Genomic DNA, 25,747 nt, shown 5'->3' on the forward strand with positions numbered 1-25,747 from the left:
CAACATTTTTTCCAGCATAGCCTCTCAAGTGACACAACATCATGCTTTATTAGAAGTGACTTTTTAAGGTGTGGTGCTATGTAAATATATCCAAAAGAATAGGAGTATATTGCTACCTTTCTTCCTAAATAAAGTATCACTAGACTCATGTCTACAAACACTACTCACTCCAGATTAAACTTGACCTTGATTAGATGCCTAAAATCACAGTTGTTGTAATTAGTGAAACGAAGTGAAGCCCTTTAAGAAAGACATTAATAAGTCATATTACAGCTTTTCAGCCTGCTTCACTAACATATATAAATCCAAATGTAGATTTAAAGAAAGTAAAATATGCATCTTCTTTTAAAGTTACATATTTATAAGTTTGAGAGGCTTTTCGTAGATAAAAGAAAATAATTTCTTAGAGTGTGAACTGTACTGTGAACCATACCATTAACTTGATGCCATCCTAGAGCTAGCTATTTTTATGTTGAGATTTTGCATATGTACTAGGTATTGTTAGTTATCTTTTTAAGCTTGTTTTCTTGTTTTTCTCCTGTTTATTTTTCTTTTGGGCTCATTAAAAATCTTACAATAGCATGGTGTGTTGTATTATATTTTAGGTTTTAAATTCAATAATACTAAAATGATCTTGGGAGCACTATTCTTTTTGCTCTATGCCTCTACTTACATAAAATGTCATTTGAGCAATTTACTTGCATAAACAATTTACAGGGTCATATAGCTATTTGATCTGCAGTGGTAGAATTACAAGCCAAACAAAAAGAGTCCATTGACCCTGCTTCATTTCTGTTATACTTGTAATTTCAATTTGAGTGTATTTCCTTTTCTGTTACTTGCTTATGTCAGCTTTTTTTTTTTTTGCCAGTCCTGGGGCTTGGATTCAAGGCCTGAGCACTGTCCCTGACTTCTTTTTGCTCAAGGCTAGCACTCTGCCACTTGAGCCACAGCGCTACTTCTGGCTTTTTTACTGTTTATGTGGTGCTGAGGAATCGAACCCAGCGCTGTATGCATGGTAGGCAAGTACTTTACCGCTAAGCCACATTCCCAGCCCCTTATGTCAGCTTATGGACTTAATAGAAAAAGAGTGGCAGCGATTTTTTAAAAAAAAATTTTTTTGTCTTCTTTTTTTTTCTTATTATTGTCAAAGTAATGTACAGAGAGGTTACAGTTTCATATGTTAGGCCTTGGGTACATTTCTTGTACTGTTTGTTACCTCCTCCCTCATTCCCCCCTCCTCCCTCCCTCTTTCCCTCTCCCTCCATGAGTTGTTCAGTTGGTTTACAACAAATGGTTTTTCAAGTATTGCTTTTGGAGTCGTTTATCTTTTTATCCTTTGTTGGCAGTGATATTTATTGCATAGAGTAGGACCTTGGTAATGGAGGCTCTAGAATCACAACCTTTAGAGAGACAGCGTCAACTTTAATTTTTTTTGATGAAATCTCCAGTGTCCTCGATGTCTAGTAGTGAAGATTAGGATCTTTATCAAAAGCCAAAGTGGTTTATGGTTTATTACCTTGCCTAATAACCAAAGGGAAATGTAATATTTCTTAATTATCTTTTAAAAAAAGAAGAATTGAACTTTATCAATGTTTTTATATAATATGTGTTTTCCTTCCTTGCACTTGGAGCAGAGGACTATGTGTTGTCTACAGTATTCAGGTATTCTGCAGGAAGATGGGGGTGGGTTTTCCCACAATGCAGATTGACTATAGTATCCTCTCATCTTCATTATTCTTGCAGCCGTTGCAGGTAAATAAATTTACAATATGTAGATACATCATTTTATTATCTGTGTTGGTTACAGATATGGATTGTTAAATTTGATCTGAAGCACCATTAACTTGAATTTATGGAAATTTATTTCTTTGTATTTTGTGAAAGCACAAATAAACATAAATTATTCACTTTCTAGGTTGTTTTTGAGCTTGCAATAACTTTTTCCTGAAAACTATATTGTGCGTGTGTGTGTGCATGCATGCATGCATGTGCATGTGTGCACCCCAGTCCTGGGGCATGAAATTAGGGCCTAGGAGCTATCTTTGAACTTTTTTGCTCAAGACTAGTGCTCTGTCACTTGAGCCACAGCTCCACTTCTGGCTCTTAGGTGGGTAATTGGAAATAAGAGTCTCATGGACTTTTCTGCCTAGGCTGAATCAAATCTCAGCCTCCTGGGTAGCTGGGATTATAGGTGTGAGCCAGCAGAGCCCAGTTCTGATATCTATGTCTTGAAAACAAATCTACTGAGATATGTTCAGTATCATATAGCTCATACTTTTTTCTTGAATAATTATTTATTTATTGTCAAAGTGATGTACAGAAGGGTTACAGTTTCATACATAAGGCCATGGGTACATTTCTTGTTCAACTTGTTACCTCCTCCCTCATTTCCCCCTTCCCCGTCCCCCTTTCATTTCCCTCACCCCCACCCCATGAGTCGTTCAGTCGGTTTACACCAAATGGTTTTGTAAGTATTGCTTTTGGAATCATTTGTCTTTTTATCCTTTGTCTCTCGATTTTGATATTCCCTTTCCCTTCCTAGTTCTAATACAAGTATATATAGTATCCAGGGTACTCAGATGAGATACAGTGATAGTGGGGCAAAAACCACAGGAAGGGGATACAAGAGGAACAACAACAAAAAAAGCTACGGTTTCACATGGCATGTTGAAAATAATTACAACAGTGATATAACACTTGTTCTATAACATTTCACTTAGCATCATCTTATGTGTTCATAAGGGCAGTAGCTCATTTTTATTTTTTTTTTTTTTTTGGCCAGTCCTGGGGCTTGGACTCAGGGCCTGAGCACTGTCCCTGGCTTCTTTTTGCTCAAGGCTAGCACTCTGCCACTTGAGCCACAGCGCCACTTCTGGCCCTTTTCTGTATATGTGGTGCTGGGGAATCGAACCCAGGGCCTCATATATATGAGGCAGGCACTCTTGCCACTAGGCCATATCCCCAGCCCAGTAGCTCATATTTTTAAAGAATACAATTCAGGGTCTTCCAGTAGATTCAAAAAGTTGTGCTCTGATCACCACTATCACCTTCTAGAATGACTCCATCTTCCCTGCAGTTACCTGCATAATGGCTCCTAAAATATATATGAGGTCTTAATCTGAGGAAAGTATTACCCTGTAATACTTTGAGAGACTGGAGACTTTGAAGTTGTAATTAAATTAAGAACCTCAAGGTGGGCAGATTATCTTAAATCATCTGGGTGATTAGATGTAATCAAAATATTCTTATGTGAGAAGGAGAAATATTTGACTGTCAGGGAGAAGGTAATATGAGAGCAAAAACAGGAGAGGATGATGGATATGAAGAAGCATCGTGAGCTAGTTAATGCACACAGCATCCAACGGCTACAGAGCCATGAAAGTGGTTTCTCCTCTAGAAACTCCAGAGGAACCTAGAACATATTCTGTAGAACTTGTTTCAGACTTCTTTGCTCTAGAACAAATTCAAATTCAAGAGAACAAATTTGCTTTTTCTTTAAGTAATTAATTTTGTGGTAATTTGTAACAGCAACCACAAGAAACTAATAACACAGCCCCCAAAGGAACCTGTGCCCATTAATAATCACACTCAATTCCTTCTTTTATCGAATCCCTGGTAATTACTGTCTGTCGATGGATTTGGCTTTTTTGTAAAGAGTTATATGACATATGGAATTTTGTTTTCTGGGAATATCTAGCATAATGTGATATTCTTCTCTTTATACTACTTATAGCTTTTCCTGGATATTTTTAATCACTACATGATCTTCTACATGATTGCACTGTCCTTTCATGAGTCCATGATCGATATTTTATTTCTGAGTCCATGATCGATATTTTATTTCATTCATTTTTTTTCTCTGTCATTTACAGCACTGCAGTGATCATCCTTAGACTTAAAACCTTACATAAGTTTTAGCATTTTGACTGGATTAGTTCTTAGAAATGCAGTTGTTGGTCTAACTACATAATTAACATAAAAATTCTTTTATTAGAACATCTACACACATTACATGAGACTGTTTCTTTCCCTATCCACTCCTCTCCATGGGTTATAAATTTTTCATATGTCTTAATGTTGTTTTTTAAGACATGGCTGACTTTTTCATGTAACTGCTGTGCGAGAGTCCTGTGCAAATGGTAGGCAATATTGATGATTTAGTTAGTCACCTCAAGATACACTTTATGGTACATTGAAATAAATAAGAAAATGCAAGAAAACCCGGAGTTTTTTTTAATTTAAAAAGATTTATTTAAATATTTTAGGACATCTTGCTTTGTAATATAGAGTCCTGTTGCTAATATGACTGAGTTCTGTGTTTAATATCTGCATAGAATGGCTAGTATTACTGTGGCAATAGGTCTTTTTTTGTATACTTGCTGAGGGCTTTTTTGTCCTTTTTTGTAAAATGAAGTACAGAGGGGTTACAGTTTCATATTAAGGCAATAAATACATTTCTTTCCCACCTTTTTACCTCCTCCCTCATTTTTCCCCCTCTTCTTCCTCTACCTTCCCCTCTTCCTGAGGCGTTGTACAGTTGTTTACACCAAATGGTTTTGTAAGTATTGCTTTTGGAACGGTTTGTCTTTTTAATCCTTTGTCTCTTGATTTTGGTATTCCCTTTCCCTTCCCTAGTTCTAATACACGTATATACAGTATCCAGGGTACCAAGATCAGATATAGTGATAACAGGGGTAAAAACACTGGAAGGGAATATGAGAGGACAAAAAAAAGGGTACTCTACTGTTTCACATGGCATGTTGAAAATAATTACATCAATGATATACCACTTGTTTCCATACGTGGAATTAATTTCATTTAACATCATCTTATATGTTCATATAGGCATAGCTATTGGGCTATTGTGATGTTCTGCTATGACTAATCTAAACCTGTACTAATTATTCCCTATGAAGGAAAATATAACGTCCATGTTTCTTTGGGTCTAGCTCACTTCACGTAGTATGATTTTTTCCAAGTCCTTCCATTTCCTTACGTATGAGGCAATGTTGTTCTTTTTGATAGAGGCATAGAATTCCATTGTGTATATGTACCATATTTTCCTTGTCTACTTGTCTACTAAGGGGCATCTGGGTTGGTTCAATATTTTAGCAATGACAAATTGTGCTGCAATGGACATAGTTGTGCTGGTGGCTTTAGTGTGGCCTTGCTTGTATTCTTTTGGGTAGATGCCCAAAAATGAGGCTGCTGGGTCGTAGGGGAGCTCTATGTATAGCCATCTGAGGAACCTCCATACAGCTTTCCAGAGTGGTTGGATAAGTTTTTTTTTTATTATTGTGCTTTGCAATAGAAATATATGTTTGTTTTCTTATAGCATGGGAGTGGGGAGTTATGAGGAGGTCTCGGAACTTTTCTGGCTTAAGTAAATCCAGTTTTAGGCTGCAATGTGAATGTCATTGTGTGGAGTGCTCACAGGAACCCATGTATCCTTCTATGGCTATATCTTGGTTCTAAAGGTTGAAACTCAGCATCTGCTGCAGAGACACATATGCTCTTTATTCTTAGGTGAAGATTCTGCCCAGTTTTGCCTATTTCCAGTCCTGGGGCTTATACTGAATAGTCAAAGAAAACTTTCAAATCCTTATTATTTCCCTTTCTTAAAGCTTTAAAGTTGGTCCAGTTGGAAACTACATATGTCCAACACATTAAAAAAAAAAGGATAAAAGAGCACAATGAAAACTTGAGAGCCTTCACAATCTCTGTAATTTCACTTGGGATGGCTACTTTCCCCAAACAGTGCTGTGAGCGTTTCATTTTTAGTCTAGCTAATATCATACTGACACTGGATGAATCAGGTACCCCATGAGCACACTACCTGCCAAGACTCTTAAAGCTCTGGAAAATGGGTTAATTGATGTAGGATCTCAGTTGTAGCCATCAAAGTTGAGTTCTAATGAAGCACAACTAGTCGCCCTGGTTTGCCTTAGAAAATTAAGTTAAAGAATTGAAAACAATATTATGTTGATACTGTTGTCAAGACCAAATATTTAAGTCCTAGCAAGCATTTCCAAACAGTATATTAAGTCTTTTTACAAGCATCTTTCCAGTCCCCTTGTGAGGTTGGTATGAATATTCATCTTGTAGATGAGGAAAATTACTGGCTAACTTTTTGATTTTTGATAAAAGTGAGATTTGAAAATGTTGGGGGAGGGGAAGAAATGAAACATCAGTTTCTTCACTTAATATGATTTTTTCCAAGTCTTTCCATTTCCTTACAAATGGGATAATGTCATTCTTTCTGATGGAAACATAGAACTCTATTGTGTATATATTCCACTCATCTACTGAGGGTCATCTGGGTTTGTTCCCTATTTTACCAACAGCATAGTTGTGCTGGTGGCTTTAGTGTTGTCTTGCTTGTAATCCTTTTGGTAAATATCCAAAAGCTGGGTTGCTGGGTTGCTGGGTAATAGAGGAGCAATATGCTTAGCATTTTGAGGAACCTCCATATCGCTTTCCAGACAGGTTGAACAAGTTTACACTTGCACCTACAGTGTGGTAGAGCAGACTCAAAGAAGCATAGAATTTATGATTTCCTTCATTGATAATAATTAGTACATAGTCCTAGCAGAAGATCACAGTAGCTCAATAGTTAGTACATATGAACACACAAGATGATGCTAAGCAAAATGAATTCCAAGTTATGGAAATAAGTGGTTTATCATTGTTTTTGTTATTTTCAATGTACCATGTGAAATTATGCCTTTTTCTTTTGTATTTCTTTCCCATGGTTTTACCCCTGATGTTACTGGAACTGGTTTTGGTACCCTAGGTATTGTATATACGTTTATCGGAACTAGGGAAAGGAACATCAAAATGGAGAGACAAAGAGTAAAAGGCGAACCAGTGCAACAGCAATACTTACAGGACAATATGCTGTAAACCAACTGTACAACTCGGGGTGGGGGGATTGGAGGGGGGAAGGTGGGAGAAAAATATGAGAGGAGATAACAAGTTTGATAAGAAATGTATTCACTGCCTTACGTATGAAATTGTAACCCTTCTGTAGATCACTTTGAGAATACATAAATTAATTACATGTATTAGAATTAGGGAAGGGAAAGGGAATATCAAAATCGTGAGACAAAGGATAAAAAGACAAATGATTCCAAAAGCAATACTTACAAAACCATTTGGTGTAAACCAACTGTAAAACTCATGGGCTGGGGGAAGGGGAGTAAAGGAAGAGGGGGAGGCCTGGAAAATAAGAGAGGAGGTAACAAGTTGAACAAGAAATGTCCTTACTGCTTTACATATGGAACTGTAACCCCTCTGTACTTCACTTTGACAATAAAGGAGAAAAAAGAAATAAAAAAAAGACATCACTTTCTCTACAAATTTATTTATTTTTTAAATAAGCAAGAGATCTGAACAAAAATGGATTTTTTAAATACTTGGAAAAATAGTAAAGCCAATTGACTTTTCTCATATTTTCTTCTCGTGAGTGAAAAGATCTGTATGAAACAAAGTGTTCCTTGTAAATTGTCCCTTCTCTCCTAGACTCCTGGCTCCTTCCTTGGTTTTTCTACTTTGTCAGAATTTCTCCTTGGGACTCTTTGTTTCCTCATCCATTTACTGTTCTACTCTGTGGGAGGTAGATACTTGTGGACATCAGTCTAAATTCTCCTCTCCTCTGCAGGTGCAGCTTAGTTTTGTGGAGGGTTCCATTATCACTTCTGCAGTACAGATATTTTTGTGGAACTGTCCAAATTAGGCAATTGCGATGTAAACTCCTGAGAATAATTAAAAATGACATTTGTAGCTTACTTTGACATGGATTTTTTAATATAGGATTTTAATTTTGAACTCTTTAGTATTTGCTTAGGACTGATTTGAATTTGCTATGTTCTTAAAAGAGTGTTGTTGTTTTTTAAGGGGATAGTTCCTTAAAACAGCGGATTAGAAACTGGTGGGCATGAAAGAGTAGAAGACTTTCTAAGGGATAGGCAGTCAGGGTTAGTTTGAACTAACTACATTTCCAGATCTTTAATTTCATTGTGTACTCTTCTGCAATGTTTATCTGCCTGGGATCACACTGTTTCTCTTGTCTTAATTCTCTTTTCACAACTGTTCCATTCCACTTTATGGAAAGAAAGCATGTATATTCTTTGTAGTTTACCATTGTAAGATGTAAAACCTCTAGGACATTGAATAGAGGGAGAATATACTATAACATTTTTGGAAGCATTTTTATGAGCATATGTTAATTGTACAAAGGTATACTTTGAAAGGTATGAAAGGTATGAAAGGTTGTGATACTGTTATATATTCATGTATTTCCTACATTCATACATTCCCCTGTTACATTTTCCTAATATTTTTTATTACAATATGGTCTTTTTATTCTACCCAACCTATTGCTGTTTTTGATTATTATTCTATTAGTGATTATGTATAAATACATGTGATATGTTCATACTTATTTTTAATGGTAATTATGATAACTATGTTGCTCAATTTATTTTATTTGTCAGTCATGGGGCTTGAATTCAGGGCCTGGGCACTCTCCCTTAGCTCTTTTGCTCAAAGCTAATGTTCTACCACTTTGAGCCACAGTTCCACTTGGTGTTTTCTGGTCGTTAATTGGAGATAAAAGAGTCTCATAGACTTTCCTGCCCACGCTGGCTTTCAGCCATGATCCTCAGATCTGACCTACCTGAATAGGTAGGATTACACACGTGAGTGAGTCACTGGTGCCCGACCTCAATATAAGGTTTTATAATGTGTGTTTATGTATTATGGAATTACAAAAATATGCATGTTTATCAGTCTCTAATATCTCTCTGTGAGTTCCTTGAAGGTAAAAGATACTTCTAGCCTTTTTTCCCCATCTCTCCCAGAGGCCCAGCAGTTATTTAGTTCATACTTCTTGAACTGAAGAAAAAATAAATAATTAATCCCAAGTCCTATGAAAGTTAGATATCCTTAACTTGCTCTCAGTATTCATCTTATTTAGCTCCAAGGAAACTTTTCAAATACTTATGTGTGTATGAATAATTTCAAAAGTTATCACTTCCAAAAACTATCACTGAGATTTGGGGGACTTTTGGGTGGTTCTATTTAGTTGTTTGGGGGGTATTACACATTTTAAAAAATGTTCTCTTGATATGTAAAGAAAAGGATTAGAAAATATGTTGTCTCAGATTCTAAAAACAAATACCAAAATAAATCCTGTAATGTGAAGTTTGTCTCTTTTAAATAAAATGAAAGGTTGAAATATTGAAAACATTGTAGATTTAACAGTTTTAGGAGCAAAGCATCAGAATCCCTGATGTCAGAACTGTTCCAGTAAAATCCAGGGCTTATTTTTCTCTTGTTTATAGTTTCTACCTGTTTTGAAATTCAAAGGCAAATTCGCTAATGGTGTTTAATACTTTGTACTCATGATATTTTTTTTTTTTAATCAGCAGCTTCTACATCACCCAAGGGCTTGTTAGGAACTTAAAAAAAAATCTTAGATTTTACTGTAGACTACTGAATCAAAATTTGTATTATAACAAGTTTTCCTCCTCAAAGTAGATTCATTGGCACACTAAAAATTTAAAAATATTCATGCATTCTAATTGCAAGTAAATTGTATCTAGTTAAAAATCACATATTCTAATTCTAGAGGTTAGTGAATTGTAGCTGGCTGGCCCAATCTGGCCTACTACTTGTTTTTTATGAATAAAGTTTTGTTGAAAAACAGATGTACCGATTTACATATATGTTATCTATGACAACTTTCATTTTAACATGGTAGAGTCCAGTAGTTATGACAGAGACTGTTGGTACTCCAAACATAAAGTATTAATTCTCAGTTCCTTGACAGATAAAGTTCTCAGCTCTGTATCTGATGAGGGTGGGTCAATTAGCACTATTCATTCAGCCACCAGATTTATTTAGTGAGAGTGCCTTTACATGCCAATTCTGTGCTTGATGTTGCATTTGCATGGGTGGGAAATTCCTTATTTATATTTCTTCAGACTTTGTTTTGAAGAAAAAAGTAAGTCATAAAGAATACATGCTGATTTTTTTCCTTTCTCTAAAACTTGTAGATGATAGTTTTTGTCCCTAGTTTTTTCATTTTCCTAAGGAATGTATTTCTATTGGAAGGGGCCACAAGTATGTTCCTTTCTTTCTTTTTTTTTTTCCTTTGGCCAGTCCTGGGCCTTGGACTCGGCCTGAGCACCATCCCTGGCTTCTTCCCGCTCAAGGCTAGCACTCTGCCACCTGAGCCACAGCGCCCTTTCTGGCCGTTTTCCATATATGTGGTGCTGGGGAATTGAACCGAGAGCTTCATGTGTAGAAGGCAAGCACTCTTGCCACTAGGCCATATTCCCAGCCCAGTATGTTCCTTTCTATTAGGAAATTAAGTATTGATCTCCATAAGCCAGTCTGATCTGAAAAACTGATCTTGACTATTGTTAACCCTTGTATCTATAGGTAGATTGGGTCACTAGGGGAAAAAAAATTGTTTTCATTGGATATGTAGTAAGTGTTGCAGTAACTATCAAACACTGATTGCTTAAAAACGTACTTGGGAACTCTATCATTTAAAATATTCTAAACTGAATGGATGTTTTTAAAAGACTCATCATTTCAGCTTAAAATTGCTTTCTTAAGTATTAATGTCAGAAGTGACCCTTTAATTCATCATTTATTTTTGATATATAACATGCTAAATATGAAGTGACAAAGAATGGCTTGTTTAACCTTTTAAAAATTTACACACATATATGTGTGTAGATACGGGTATATGTTTTATACATTTATATAAATATTTGTACATGTGCATATATACATATATGTATACACACATGTATATATACATACATATACATGTGTATGGTATATAGTATGCACACATAGTATGTATATGTGTATATAAGTACATGTATATAGATTATATATAGTACCATGCCAAAATTTAGATAGATGATATTTTATTTTTGTTGGTAATAGTTACTCAGTTTACTTTGCTTTTAGTTTTGTTTTCTACTGAACAAGTTCCCAGCGGGTTTTGTATTTTTGAGTCATTGGCTATGTTGATTGAATTTCTGTTATTTTCCTTTATCACTTTGGAGTCTAACTTCCATTTAAAGAAATTCAGAAAGAACTGATGTTTTTTTGTTTTTGTTGTTTTTAAGATTCCCACTGGTTATTTGAAAGGAAATAGAGCACCTAGAAATAAAGGATATTTTTAAACCAATTCTTACTCTGGATTTGCTAGTTCCTTTCAAAAGAGTATTCCCCAAGAAATAGATAATCCAGACAGAATCTGTGAATCAGAAAAGGTGAATATCCCTGTAGGGAGTTCTTTGTGTCATTCTTTCTGTTCCTGCTGAGAAATCAATGGAGTTTGCATTGGGAGATATGGTTCCCCATAGAGAAGTATCTCAGGGAACTAGCAACTTCTCACTCCTGGAGGTGAAAAAGAAAACTAACATTCTTGGTCTCCAAATCCCTATGTAGTGGCATAGTCTAGATCAATCAGTTCAATAAACTCTTATTTTGACTTGTGTCACACAATTCTGAGCTTCTTCTATTCAGATATTAGAATAAATGTGCACTACAAACTATCAAATACTTTACCAGAAATACAGACTAATTTTGGAAATGGGATACTGATATCTGAAGTTATTAATATGAGAATACTACTACCATAGGTACAAATAATTTTGATTTACTGAGCCCATGTTTGGGGCTTAGATATAGATGCCTTTATATTTTTTGCCACTAGAATTTGAGCAACTGTAATGGAAAATCTTCAATACAGTCCTTTAGATTACAAAGAAATTTTTTTAAAGGCTACTCTATTAATACCTATTTGTTTCCATTTCCTACATCACTGCCTTCATAAAAAACTAGTCTCAATCATTAAAAGACTGTGAAATTGCTTAAATAAACCTGTCCTAGCCTTTTAAAAAAATATTTATAACCTTTAGTCCCACTGTTATTAGGAAAAGAAAGAATGTTATTTTCCCTATTGTTTCTGCTCCATTGATTGTGTCTCTTTAAACTCCTTTTTATCCTGTTATTGTATTTTGGTAACAGAAGCATCCTGTTTTATGAATTGTGAGTGCTGAATTAGCTGAAGAGGGCTTCACTGCATGGTGATGACTTGAGTCCTTTAATTGTAAAGGCAGTTTTCTTTTACCTTCATTATGAAAAGGGCACATAAGGCAGTTTTCATAGCCTAAAGGTTTTTATAAAGCTTTCCCTCTGTTGGAGTGAAGAATCAGGACAAAAGGAGTAGGCTGTTCTCAGGAATTTCTAGAAATAGCTTTTGAAAGTAAAATTAGGAGATAGCTATCTGCTCCCCTACAAAGGAACAAAGTCATTTTTATAGCATTGGAATTAGAAGCAAAGCCCTCAACTCTACCAGGATTCTTTATTTTTCCAGTTTGTTATTACAGCAACAGCCATCTTTTTTCCGGTATATGAAAGCATGGATGCATACAATAGTCTCAAAGTGGCTTTCACTGTTAACCTCATGCTATACATACAGCAGGTGTTACTAGTGTTATTCCCAGTTTGCAGCTGGGGAACCAGACTGAGGGAGATTAATGACTTTGCCATCATCCTACAGCTACCAAATGGGAACGCCTGGGTTTTCTGACTCCAGTCATATGCTCTTTTCAGGATATCACACTGCTCAGGGTCTCCTTAATCTGTACTCTTCAGGGTTGCTAAGAGTCTAGTGAAAGAATGATGTGGAAAAAGTGTCATTTTTCCTGAGCAACAAAATATGCATAACGTAAGCACTTAGGATGGAACAAAGTTCTCCTAAATCAGACAAACCAAGCAAGACATCCAGTCAGTTGTATATAAATATTTATGTGTGATATGTACGTAGTTTCTAGGTATTATGTGTCCTTTTATTTTATGTATGTATTGTTTGCCTATTTTTACCTTACTATTGAATAGTAGATTTAGTTTTGTAGGCTGACAGTTTCCTCTGCACTTTTAAGATCTTATTATGTGACCTTCTGGTTTTGTTAATATTGAAAAGCCTGTGGTTAATTCTAAATTGTTCCCTGACAGTCTATATTTTCTCCTTTTTAGCTTTGAAGATTGCCTCTTTGTTTTTTGTGTTTAAAAATTATAGTATATTGTATTTATTTAATAAGAACCACATACTTTTTATTTAAGACCCAAGTTAGGCACTTACGTCTTTTATTGATTCTGGTAATTCTTAGTCATTATTTCTTTAGTGTTTTATTTATTCCTCTTCACCTTTTATTTTGAAATAACTTTAAATGTAAGAAAACATTTAAAAATAATCCAGGAAGATATATAAATAGAATGGAATATTCAGTCAAAGCATTTCTGAATTTGGTAGGATTGAGAGGCTGAGAAGAAATAGCGAATAATGAATATGAGGTTATTGTAGGACAAGGAGAGATAAAAATGTTCTAAAATTCATTGTGATCGTTGTGACTTTGTGAGTACACTAAAAATAATTGAAAGTACATTTTTCTTGGGAATTGTGTGGTAGTGAATTGTACCCCTTATTAAAAGAGATGTGTTTTTCCAGCCATCCTTTCTGACTTCTCTTGCTATGTAACTAGTACAATTCTTAACAACTTAATGTAGATGCTACTAACTAAACTATGGACTTTATTCAGATTTTGCCCACTTTTTTGGAGAGGGGGTACTGAGTCTTAGGGTTGAACTGAGGGTGTGGGCCCTGAGCTTTTGTGCTTAGGCTAGCACTACCACTTTGAGCCACAGCTCCTCTTCCAAATTGGGAGTGGTTAATTGGAGATCAGAGTCTCATAGACTTTCCTGCCTAGACTGGCTTTGAACTGAGATCTAAAGATCTCAGCTTCTGAGTGGCTAGGATTATAGATGTGAGCCACTAGCACAACGCTCATGCACTTTTTAAATTATTTTAATTTTTCTTTCCTAGATCTATTCCAGGACCCCACATTCAGTTTAGTTGTCAAGTTTCCCAAGTCTTTTCTAATCTGTGCCACTTCCTTCATCTCTTTGGTTTTCGTGATCCTGGTACTCTTAATGGGTTATTTTGTAAAATGTACACCTTTTTGGCAAGAATATTTTAGAAGTAATGCCCCTTTTCTTAGTGTATCATTTCAAGGGGAACATGATGCTAATATGTTTTATTACTTGGTGTTAACTTTGATTCCTTGTTTAAAGTGATCTGTACAGGATTTCCCCACCATAGGTTCTAGTTTTTTTTTTTTTGTATAATAAATGTCTTGTGGATCTGCTTTGAGAATTTGTATAATTTTCTTATTTATCCTTAAATTTTGGTCTGCCAATTATAGCACCTATTATTCCTGTAGCAATAACTCCTGTGGTGTTTATCCAATGGAGATTTTTCTCATTGCTTCTACATTTATTAACTAGAATTCTTTAGTGAGGAATTGCTATCTATCCTATCTATCTGTCTGTCTGTCTGTCTGTCTATCTATCTATTTGTCTGCTCACTCAATTATATATGTCACATATGTATACTACTTACAGATATGTATTTTATGTTACAAATTACCATCTAATTACCATTATCAGTATGTTTATTTTTCAAACTGTTTAAGTTGGCCATTGGTTACTCTTTTAGACTGGCTACTACATTCTCTTAGCATGCTATCAACCTTTCTTGAACATGTCCTTACTTTCTAGTAACATGATACAAGCTTAGATTTTTCCCTATCCCAGTCTTGGAGTCAACTACATCTATTAGGGTTAGTTAAGATTAAACTTCTTTTGGAAATATTTGTAAGCACAAGAAAACTACCTCATTCAGTGTTATATGATTGTGTTAGTCAGCTCTTTACTACTATACTATTAAATGCTATATGACTATGTTAGTAGGCTTTCTCCTATTGTAATAGATATCATAGACACTCTATAAAGAGACATGGTTTACCTACCGTGGTTCACTGTCTTAAAAGTTTCAACCTGTCCCTTTCTTTTTGGACGCTTGGCAAAGAAAAACATGGTGGAACCATGTGGTGGAGTTCAGTCTATTTTTTTCATGGAAGGGAAGCGAAAGAGCCAAGGAGAAAATTTCACAAAATCTTCTTTGAGAGCATAAACACAAGACTCCAAATATTCTACTAGGCCTTATCTTTTAAAAATTTCTACTACCTCTCAATAGCAACAGTGTGACACTTGGACACATGGGCCATGGAGAGATATTTAGGAATCAAACTAAAGCAATGATTTAGATTTTTATACATTATATTTATTATCTCTTTGGATTCAATTTAGGACAATTTATAACCAATTGTCTAATGAGTTCCATAACTCATTAGATTCTGGGGCTTGAACTAAGCTTTGTTTCTAAGGCTAATTCTTTGCCACTTGAGCCATACCTATTTCTGACTTTTTGGTGGTTAATTGGAGGAAAGTGTCTCATGGTCTTTCCTGCCCATGCTGACTTTGAACCATGATCCTCAGATCTCAGCCTTCCTGAGTAACTAAGATTACATGTATGACCCACCAGTACCCAGCTGAAGATTTTAATTTTAGAGGTTTTAGTTCTTTGTTATTGTTGTCCTTTTGATTTGTCACTTCTTTTCCATCATGTTAATTCTTTATTTTCTTTATTGTCAAAGTATGATACAGAGGGGTTACAGATTCATATGAAAGGCAGTGAGTACATTTCTTGTTCTACTTGTGACCTCCTCCCTCATTTCCCCCAATCCTCCCCGCCCCTTTCAATCTCCCCCCAACAGTTGTGCAGTTGATTTACACCAAATGGTTTTCTAAGTGTTGCTTTTTGAATGGTTTGTCTTTATGTTCTTTGTCTCGATTTTGGTATTCCCTCTCCATTCCTCAGTTCTAATATCCATATAAACAGTATCCAGGGTACTCAGATGTGATAGAGTAGTAGTGAGGGTACAGCCACAGGAAGGGAGTACAAGAGAAACTTATGTGGTAATTAAATGACTTGTCATATATCTCTAATTCTAAGTATTTTTGTATTACTCTCTGCTCATTTTATTTTCCAAAGAACTTAGAGTCTATAACCCATTGCTTATTGTTTTTTGTTTTGTTTTTGTTTATTCTCATGCATATTTAACTATCACTGTTTTTATTTTTAAATAATACACTGATTTTAAATGGCTTTATGTTTTAATGCACAAATAATTTGAGATTGTGTTATGAGTATCTTTTGAGATTAGCTTAGGTGTCTACAGTTTATCATTATGGTTTTAAAAAATATTTTTGTGATACTACAGTTTGAAGATGGGGCCTTATACTAGCTCTACTTGCTGTGCTCTACCAATAGAGCCATACTTCTAGCCTTGGTTTTTTGCTGGTTATTTGGACATCGAATCTCAGACTTTTCTGCCTAGACTGGCTTTGACTCATGATCTAGATTTCAGATTCCTGAGTGGCTAGGATTACAAGTGTGAGCCACTGGCTTCTGGCTTTACTATTAAACTTTTTTTGTTAAATTCTCAGCATGGTTGTTTCTAATGCAATATTCTACTAAGGAAACAGGTCTTCCAGGTTGCTAGTGTTTATGTGGAGGTGTCTCAATTCCAAATCCTTGCCTTAAGTAGGCAAAGACCCTGTCTCCTATTTTTTAAACAGAAATTGTTAGGTTACAAAAGCTGAAAATTCTTTTTAGTGCCTGTATTCACAATGCAAGAATTTCCCTATCTATGTTTTTTTCTGACACCCAACAGCAACCCTTACTGTTTATAGAATTTTCTATTTTTAAAAATCATTTTGATTATGGCATATCTCACTGCTTTAAGAACAAATCAACACCCTTCCCCCCCAAAAAAAACCCCAAAAACCAAAACAGAGTAGTCATTGGGGTAATAAGCAGCAGAAGCAGAATAAACCAGTAAAAGTCAGACTAACTTGATGTCATTTGGCAGATTATGCTGACCAGATTATTATAGTAGGCTAGTGATGGGTTGACTCAAGGTCTAGACTTTTAAGTTGTAGATTGAAAAAAGCAACTTCTTATAAGGGGCTTTCCTACCCCCTGTTCATATGTGGGCAGGCTTGGATTTTCACATAGGTATATCTGGACATATTTAAGGCCATGCTTTAAGGTTTGGATTCTGGAATATTTTCTCATGGTTTACAGAGTGTCTACCATTTAAGGCATTGGTTTTCAAATTTTCTGGGAAGAAGATGCAGTATGTTGTGGGTTTTTTAAATAAAAAATTCTAAATCTTTGAAAAGACTCTAGGATACATCCTTTTATCCATTCAAGGAATGTTGGGGTCTGAACGACCCCTTTCTCCCCCCACGGGGAGAATGGTAACCACAAAATCTATGAAAGAGCACTTGGCCTGGCCCTCTGCCAGCGAAGGCCAAAGGCGTGCTCACATGGGCAAGCGCTAAGTTGAGGAAAGGTTGCTGAAGCCTCCCCTCCCCCCAGTCCCCCCACGTGTTACCAAGAGCAGAGGCGAAAAGGAAGGCATCAGGGACACGCTGCGGTGGTGGGATGCGTCTCAAAGACTTTAATATGGAAAGGCACTTATATAGAAGTAATGGCGGGAAAGAAAGGGGGCTGGCCAAAGGGCCAGTCATAGGCTAAGGACCATGTCCATCAAGCGCCATCACGAAACTTCCTTTGTGGGCGGGACAACCCCATCATGGTGGCAAGCACGTGTCCACCTCCCAAGGGGCGGAGGCCAGAAGGTGGGAGGGACTTCCATTGTCCCAAGGCTGGTGGATGGGCAGCCTTCCCCAAGGCCATAATAATCCCCAACATCGGAAGAAAAGAACTTCCTTTATATTGCTGTAATTGATGGCCAAGGGTCTTTTTTGTTGTCCCTCCAAATACACTGGAGTTTCTTTTTGGCAGTGTGAGGCATACCTTGTGTTGTCTTTACATGTAGAAGTTTTCAAATGACGAAGGTATTATTGACCAATCTTGTATCTGAATTGTAATTTTCTTTTCTATAGGGTATTTTTCTCTGAGGTCTTCCTAGTAATTTCAGCTAATCATATCTTCACATACCTCAGACTGAGCTCCTCTACTCTATGTCTTATGGACTGGAAATGTGTTTCCTCTTCCTTTACGTGTGTGTGTGTGTGTGTGTGTGTGTGTGTGTGTTAATTCAACTAGGTCTGTAAGGCCTCAAATACCTCACTTTCCAACTCATTCCCCTAGTTATTTTAATTCTTTTATTCTCCACCTGAGATTTCTTTCTGTCTCTCAGTGTTCCAATGCCCTCAGTACTTGGTTTATTTTATATGTGTTTTATATGTGTGCAAGCTTGTGTGCATAGGTGTGTGCATTAGAGAGAGAGAGAGATTGAGATCTTTTTATGACTTATTGTCAGGCTGGGTAAATGTGGAATATCAGGCGTATCAGGAGACATTGTCTTTAAGAGCATATTATCTACTTGAGAGACAATTTCATTACAAGAAAATTGTGAATAATCGTGGACAGTATATAATTAAATGCCTAATTAGATAGCACCACGTTTTAAGTGTTAGAAGTTTAAGGAAATAAATGAATAAAATAAGACTTGCATTTTAAGAAAAAATTTAAAGCAGATTTTGAGACAACATACGTTGGAATAAAGCATTGAAAGAGTGGAGTATAAAGTAGTGAGTTTACTGAGAATAACATTTTGGGAAATCTTTGGAAATTATAAAATGAGTGAAAAATGAGATGGAGTGTGTGTGTGTGTGTGTGTGTGTGTGTGTGTGTGTGTATCCTATGTGTTATTAATTGGTTGATTGAGTTAGGAATTCCCTATCCTTGAAGTGTTCCTGTGCAATTTCTGTCCTACCTTTTTTTGTTTTCTAATAATATAGAGGTACATGCATTTCTATTTCTTTCCTGTAAATTGGTATTTCTTTGGAGGGTTAGACTGGGTTTCAGATTTTATTTTGTGTAGATTTGCCACTGAATTGTTAAGTTTTAAATATTTTCAAAAAAATTGAAACCCCATTTGTTTGTAATACCAGAGTTATTTTATGTACAAATGTGTCTATTGTCATGCATGGCTTATAGTACCATTCATAGTAAATGTTAATGGAACTCAAACAATGTAATAGATTTCAGATCAAGCCAATTTCCCCCTCCCCCCTGCTTTTTCATGGAAAGCAGATATTATAATAAAAAACCCAAATCCAACCTTACTGAAATTTGTTCTGCTGTCTTTTCCTTTGGGCTTCTCCTTAGTCCATATCCTTTAACTATAATTCATTTATCTTTGACATCTCTTCACTTACTACTTCATGAAGCTTTTAAAAAAATTTGTGTTTGTAAATAGAAATAAATTATATATATTTACAGCTTAAGAGAAGAGATTGGATTGTTTTAGAAAGGTTAATCCTGGTTAAACTCTATCTAATTGATCCATATTACCACTCTTCCTGATTGAGTTTTAAAATTTTAATAAAATATCTATCAGTGAAATCATTTATTATACCTGGAATTGGCAATCATTTCAGTATCTATAAAAGCAAATATTGGAATGACTAGGAATACTGGGTTAAGGAAATTGGGCCAAATTTAAAGTGGTATGACATTTTTGTTTTAGATTCATTTGTAACATTTAATAGCCTCTTAAAATGACTTCTAAAAGTCTTAAATTATAATTTTAAATAATGAAGTTCTCTCACCTCTTTTAAAAGTTTGTAATGTGAATTTAATTGAGAGTTGCTTGATGTCAACATCCTAATTTTCTTTGTAGCAAGTCTAAAAACCATAAGGACTATGGCTAGCTTTAGAAATGTGCTAACTTTATGTTACATTTTTTTCAAGGAGTAGTTCTTCAAATATATATATATGTATATTTGAATATATATATATATATATATCCACACACATTCTAGAATATATATTTCCAAGTTTATTTTATATGTATGCAAGCTTGTGTGCACGGGTGTGTGCATTAGAGAGAGAGATCGAGAGAAAGTGAGAGATAGATGTACTGAGAGAGAAGAAAGATTTCTGTTGGCATTAAAAATACCTGAGAAAAATAAATTAAAGGAAGAAGGATTTATTATTTTTATTTTTGGTCATGGTTTCAGAGGTTTCAGTCCATGTTGTCTGGCTTCACTGTAGAACATTATGACTACAAAGGTGTGATGGAGCTGAACTGCTCTGCTGGTGGCATCCAGGAAAAGAGAGAGCTATAGAGACAGAGAGAGAGACAGAAACAGAGCAGAGACAGACACATGGAGAGAAACAGAGAGGAAAAACTGAGACAGAGAGAGACTGAAGAAATTGGGATAAGCTATGTCCTTCAAAGGTATACCCTAGTGACCTATTTCCTTCGACTAGGCCACACCTCCTGATATACCCATTTATGTATAACCTTATCAGTGAGTTAATCCATTGATGAAGTTAATACTCTCATGATTCAGTCCCTTTTCAGTAGGTCCATCAAAATGTGAGTTTTGGGGGATACTATGTATTTAAGTGATAACAGATATTGGAAATCAAGGAGAAATAGAGAAAGAGAATGAGAAAGAATTATGTAGTTGGGTAACCAAAGAAAAAGCAATTGTGTGAGGTAAGGCTGGATCTTCATTTATGTTGATGTAAAAAATGCTATATAGAAATAGCACCTGGTTAAATCTAAACTTCTGGCAATCTTTTTGTTCTTTTTTGTTTCTTTATAATATAAAATGTTTTACTCTTTAAAGTTTGCATATGAGTTAGAGTTTTGCTAGCTATTGACTTTGAAAATTTGTTCACAGGTTGTTTGCATCCGCTCTACTTGGAACGCTCTCTCTCCAAAGTTGAGTTGTGACACCAGACCTCTCATTCTGAAGACCTTGAGTGAACTGTTCTCTCTGGTTCCTTCTTTAACAGTCAATACATCTGAGTATGAGGTATGCCTTATGGAGCTCAACAAATGGTCTATTTTTACATTCTTAAGTCATGTGAAACAATAACTACTTTTGGAAAAATATACAATCTTTTTTTTTTTTAGGGTCTAGCTTTGTAGACTAGATTGGCCTTGAGCTTGCTTGGGTTCCAACTTGTCTCAGTTTGAGCTGAGGATGGATTCAAATTTATGATGCTCATTCCTTAGTCTCCTGAATGATGGAATTATAAGCATTCACTACTATGCCCCAATTTTCTGTGTGTGTGTGGGGGGGGGGCTTATCTTGCTTACTACTCAGGCAGGGTTAGACTTGAACTTTTATCCTCTTGCCTCAGCAGCTAACCTTATATAAAGAATCTAAAATTTGTACTATGAGAATTTTAAAAAGATTTTTAAGAGGTCTAACTGTTAGAAAATAACAATTGTAAAATAATAGTGTCGATAATATTACCAGCTTAAAATATTTTGTTGATGTTCTAAGTTTACAAAATAAGCAATGAGAAAAAAACAAGACATTAATAAAAGCAGGATACATTCTCCTATCTTACAGATAATGAGTTCAATAATATGGTGGAAGGTGCTTTGTTTCTAAGATTTTTATGTAAGTTGGGCACTGGTGGCTCATGCCTATAATCCTAGTGTCTCAGGAGGCTTAGTTATGCAGATTGTGTTTTGAAGCCAGCCTGGGCAGGAAAGTCTAACAGACTCTTATCTCCAATTAGCCATCAAAAAGTTGGGGATGCCACTTTTGGGCATCTACCCAAACAATTACAAGCAAGTCCACACTGAATTCATTAGCACAACTCTGTTCATCACAGCACAATTTATATCACTTAAATATGAAACCAACCCAGATGCCCCTCAGTAGATGAATGGATCAAGAACTTGGGGTACATATACACAATGGAATTCTATACCTCTATCAGAAAGAATGACATTGCTCCATTCATAAGGAAATGGAAGGACTTGGAAAAAAACACCATACTAAGTAATTGAAGTGAGCCAGAACCAAAGAAATATAGACTCTATGGTTTCCCTCATTGATAATAATTAGTACATATCTAGGATAATCCTAGCAGAAGATCACATAGCTCAATATCTATGTATATATGAACACATAAGCTGATGCTAAGCAAAATGAACTCTAAGTTATGGAAACAAGTGGTATATCATTGTTGTTATTTTCAACATACCATATGAAATTATGCCCCTTTTCTTTTGTCTTTCTTTCCCGTGGTTTGACTCCTAATATCACTGTAACTGACTTTAGTACTCTGGATAATATATATTGTGCACTGGAACTAGGGAAGGGAAAGGGAATACCAAAATTGATTGGCAAAGGATAAAAAGACAAACAATGCAACAGCAATAATTACAAAACTATACAGTGTAAACCAACTGTACAACTTGGGGCGGGGAAGGAATTGGGTAGGGGGACAGGCAAGGGGAGAAATGAGGGATGAGGTAACAAGTTTGATAAGAAATGTACTTACTGCCTTACATATGAAACTGTAACCCTCTGCACATCACTTTGACAATAAATAAATTAATGTAAAAAATTGGGAGTGGAGCTGTGGCTCAAGTGGTAGAGTGCTCGCCTTTGAGCACAAAAGTTTAAGGATAGGTCCTCGGCCCTGAGTTCAGGTCCCAGACCCTGAGTTCAAGCCCTAGAACTAGCTCATGGTATACACGTGAGCAATACAAGCTCTCTCTCTCTCTCTCTCACACACACACACACACACACACACACACACACACACACACACTCTTCTTGCCTGAAGTCTACACATTCTCTGCTACAGCCCCAGGAGGCTTAAAAATTATCCTCTGTTCTCTCTGGGAACAGCACTGGTGCCAGACTGGAATGAAGCTAGAATGTCAAAAGTGCAGCTGTAACTCAAGTGGTGGAAAGCCAGACTTGTGCAAAAAGGCTAAGGGATGTTGTCTAGGCCCTGAGTTCAATCCTTGGCATTGGCATGCCCATGCGCGTGCACATGCACGTACACACACACACACACACACACACACACCTATGTATGTATATATTACGCACACACACACACACACTTATTTATAGTTAGAATAGCCAAGTAAACCTTATTATGGTACACAAGCTGGTCTCAAACTCATGAGCTTCATGCCTCTTATCTCCTCATGTCGGTTTATAGGTATGTACTACCACACTCAGCAAGACTTATATTACTGTTTAACTTTTTTTTCTATTAGCAGCTTCTTTGAATGAAACAAAAGATAGAGAATCACATTTATTTCTCTACATTTGTAAGCCATATTCTCTTCCATGCTCACCTTACTTGTTTTTCTTCAAAGTACAACAATTGATTTTCTTTTGGAGTCTTGGTAAATTTCTTGCTTGATTTAGTGCTTTAGGGGCTTTGATAAACTACCATATCATAAGATTCAAGTAGTAATCCTTTAAATGCTTTAGATCACATGATTAGATAAAATTTTAGGATAATGCATCTAATCATTCTAAATGCTGCATAATGAACAAACTCAGATTTGTTCTTTCTGAAGCGAAGAGCACAGTGCCTGACACAAGTAGTTATGAGTAGTTATTGAATGAACCACTGAGTCAATTCAGGATACTTTGAGTTTTTCTTATATTTGGACTATTGTTTTAAGGTAGTAGGAAGAGAATCAATTTGTGACTCCTAGAATATTTAGCACATCAACAGTTTTTAAATGGCTGTAATTTATGGGTGCTAGTTTTTATATTGTCAGATAGCCTGCAGGGCTGTGGACAAGAAACTAAGACTGAGGTAAAGGGGGTAGTGTGTGTGTGTGTGTGTATGTGTGTGTGTTTATTTATTTTAAGTCTGAAAGGTGAAATCGTAGACCTATATGTTACTTGCATTTAAATTAGTCAGATTTCATTAAAGGTTAATTTATGGTGTATGTGTTTTTATTTTTGTTATTTAGGTTTTCATATCCACAGTTTGGAATTATCTTTTGGACTAGATTGTTTTTCTTTTAGGTTTATTTTTTATTTATCTTTGTGTTGTATGATATTAAGATTTTTCCTACACTATCTCTGTATCTTATCTGAGTCTATTGGAAACTGTGTATACTGGTATTAGAACTAGGAAATTGAAAGGAAATACCAAAATCGAGAGACACAGGGTAAAAAAAGGCAAACAACTACAAAAGCAATACTTGCAAAACTGTTTGGTGTAAATGAACTGAAAATCTTATGAGGGGGAGGGAAAGGGGGAGGGGAATGAGGGAAGAGGTAACAAACAGTACAAGAAATGTATCCAATGTCTAATGTATGAAACTGTAACCTTTCTGTACATCAGTTTGATAATAAAAATTTTTTAAAAAAAGATTCTTCCATTGTTCAAATCAACTGCTTCAGGTAAATGGTTCCTCATTATCTCCCTTGCAATTACTTAGGTCTCTTCCTTCAGTGACAGTAATCCCCACAGAAGCAGTAGTGACATGTGGAGAGACCCTACCTTCACTTTGTTTTTCCTTTCTTTGGTCTGTCCTATGTTCTCTCTTCTTCTATGAGTGCTTAAATAATTTTTAATTGCTTGGAATTTTTAAAATTTAATTTTCTGAAAGCATTTCTTAAGCCATTTCTATCTCTAGTCATTTTAGTGTTTCATGTTCACCTTAAATGTAGGTCAACCTTTTTATGCCAGAATCAATGCTTTTTTCCAATTTGCCTTCTCTGTGGTGCCATACACTAGCAATTCAGAAAAGTGAAACTATGTGCTTGCAAACTTCTGTACTGTTTCTTTTTTTGAGTTTGTTCCTTCTGTCTTGAGTTCCTTTCTTTTTATCTCTGATTTTACATTGTTTTAACTTCTCCTATCCTTCAAGTAAGCAGTAATCTATTGCTTCTAAATTCCTTTATACTGTTGTAAGACCTTTATTTTTATATTATACTAGGAATATATATGCAGAAATTATTTATCCCATTAGATTAGCAATGTGTTGAAATTAGAGTTCATGATTCAATTGAACTGTATTTTTAAATTACTTTGAACATTACTCATTGACTTGGAATGCATTTAGTAAAACTGTACCAGGCCCTAGAGATACTAGAACAGCAGATACTACTTTGAATTCCAATTAGTTTCTTTGTATCCTCCTAATTATTGTTATACTCCTAATTAATATATTACTTGTAAAATCTGAGAGAAGGGTGTTTTTTTATTTTGTAGCCCAAGAATCTACTGAGGTTTTTGCAAGCTATATTTAGTTATTAACCACTATTTATAGAGTATCTGTCATGTATCAGGCAAGCATCCAACCAACATCATAGTTAGCAAGTAAAAGCTGGTATCTGAACCCTGGACTTTCTAGATACATAGCCAGTTCTCCCTTTATCCTATGTGGGGGCAGTTTCTTTCTTCCAGAAACCCAAATGTTCAATGAGATATTCTGAAGCAATGATAATTAAAGTAACATTTGATGTGTACTGATAATCAAATGACAATGAGAGTGAGGTAGAGGAAGTGACAAACATTATGGGAGGAAAATAAGAAAACTATTTTGTTGGTGCTTTAGCAATTAATTAAGGAACTTTAATTAGTTAAGGAACTTTAGCAATTAATGTCATGTTCCTTCCCATTGAAGTTTGATAAATAGCATACATAATGACAAAGGAGGCATGGGAGAGCCATATATGATTTTAAAAGATAAGAATTTAGAACTGGCTATCATGAACAGGGTGTTGGGTATTGGATAGCTTTTAGATTTGAGCAATTATTTGTTAAATATCTGTACCTTTTAAGGAAATATTCTGGGCTCTATGATCAAAGTCCTTGACATGGGAAAGAAAATGTACTTGGGGGTGTGCAACTTAGTAGAGCTAATCATACCAGATGTCTTGTGTGCCATATGCAGCATGGGTACTTAGAGAAAGATAAACTCTCTTCTGGATAGGGGATTAAGAACATTGGCATTGAATAGTGACTGTG

The 25,747-nt window shown here is 35.6% G+C and overlaps 1 protein-coding gene across 1 annotated transcript in view; it reads left to right on the forward strand.

Moving 5' to 3' along the window:
* The window catches only part of Focad (focadhesin), a 267,544-nt gene that overhangs the window by 143,192 nt on the left and 98,605 nt on the right, over positions 1-25,747 (forward strand). Inside the window, exon 16 of the mRNA XM_048358113.1 lies at positions 20,668-20,802. Within this exon, the coding sequence (XP_048214070.1) occupies positions 20,668-20,802 (135 nt within the window). The remainder of the gene's footprint in view (positions 1-20,667; positions 20,803-25,747) is intronic.

The sequence above is a fragment of the Perognathus longimembris genome, chromosome 1, assembly GCF_023159225.1.
Source record: "Perognathus longimembris pacificus isolate PPM17 chromosome 1, ASM2315922v1, whole genome shotgun sequence".
NCBI lineage: Eukaryota > Metazoa > Chordata > Mammalia > Rodentia > Heteromyidae > Perognathus > Perognathus longimembris.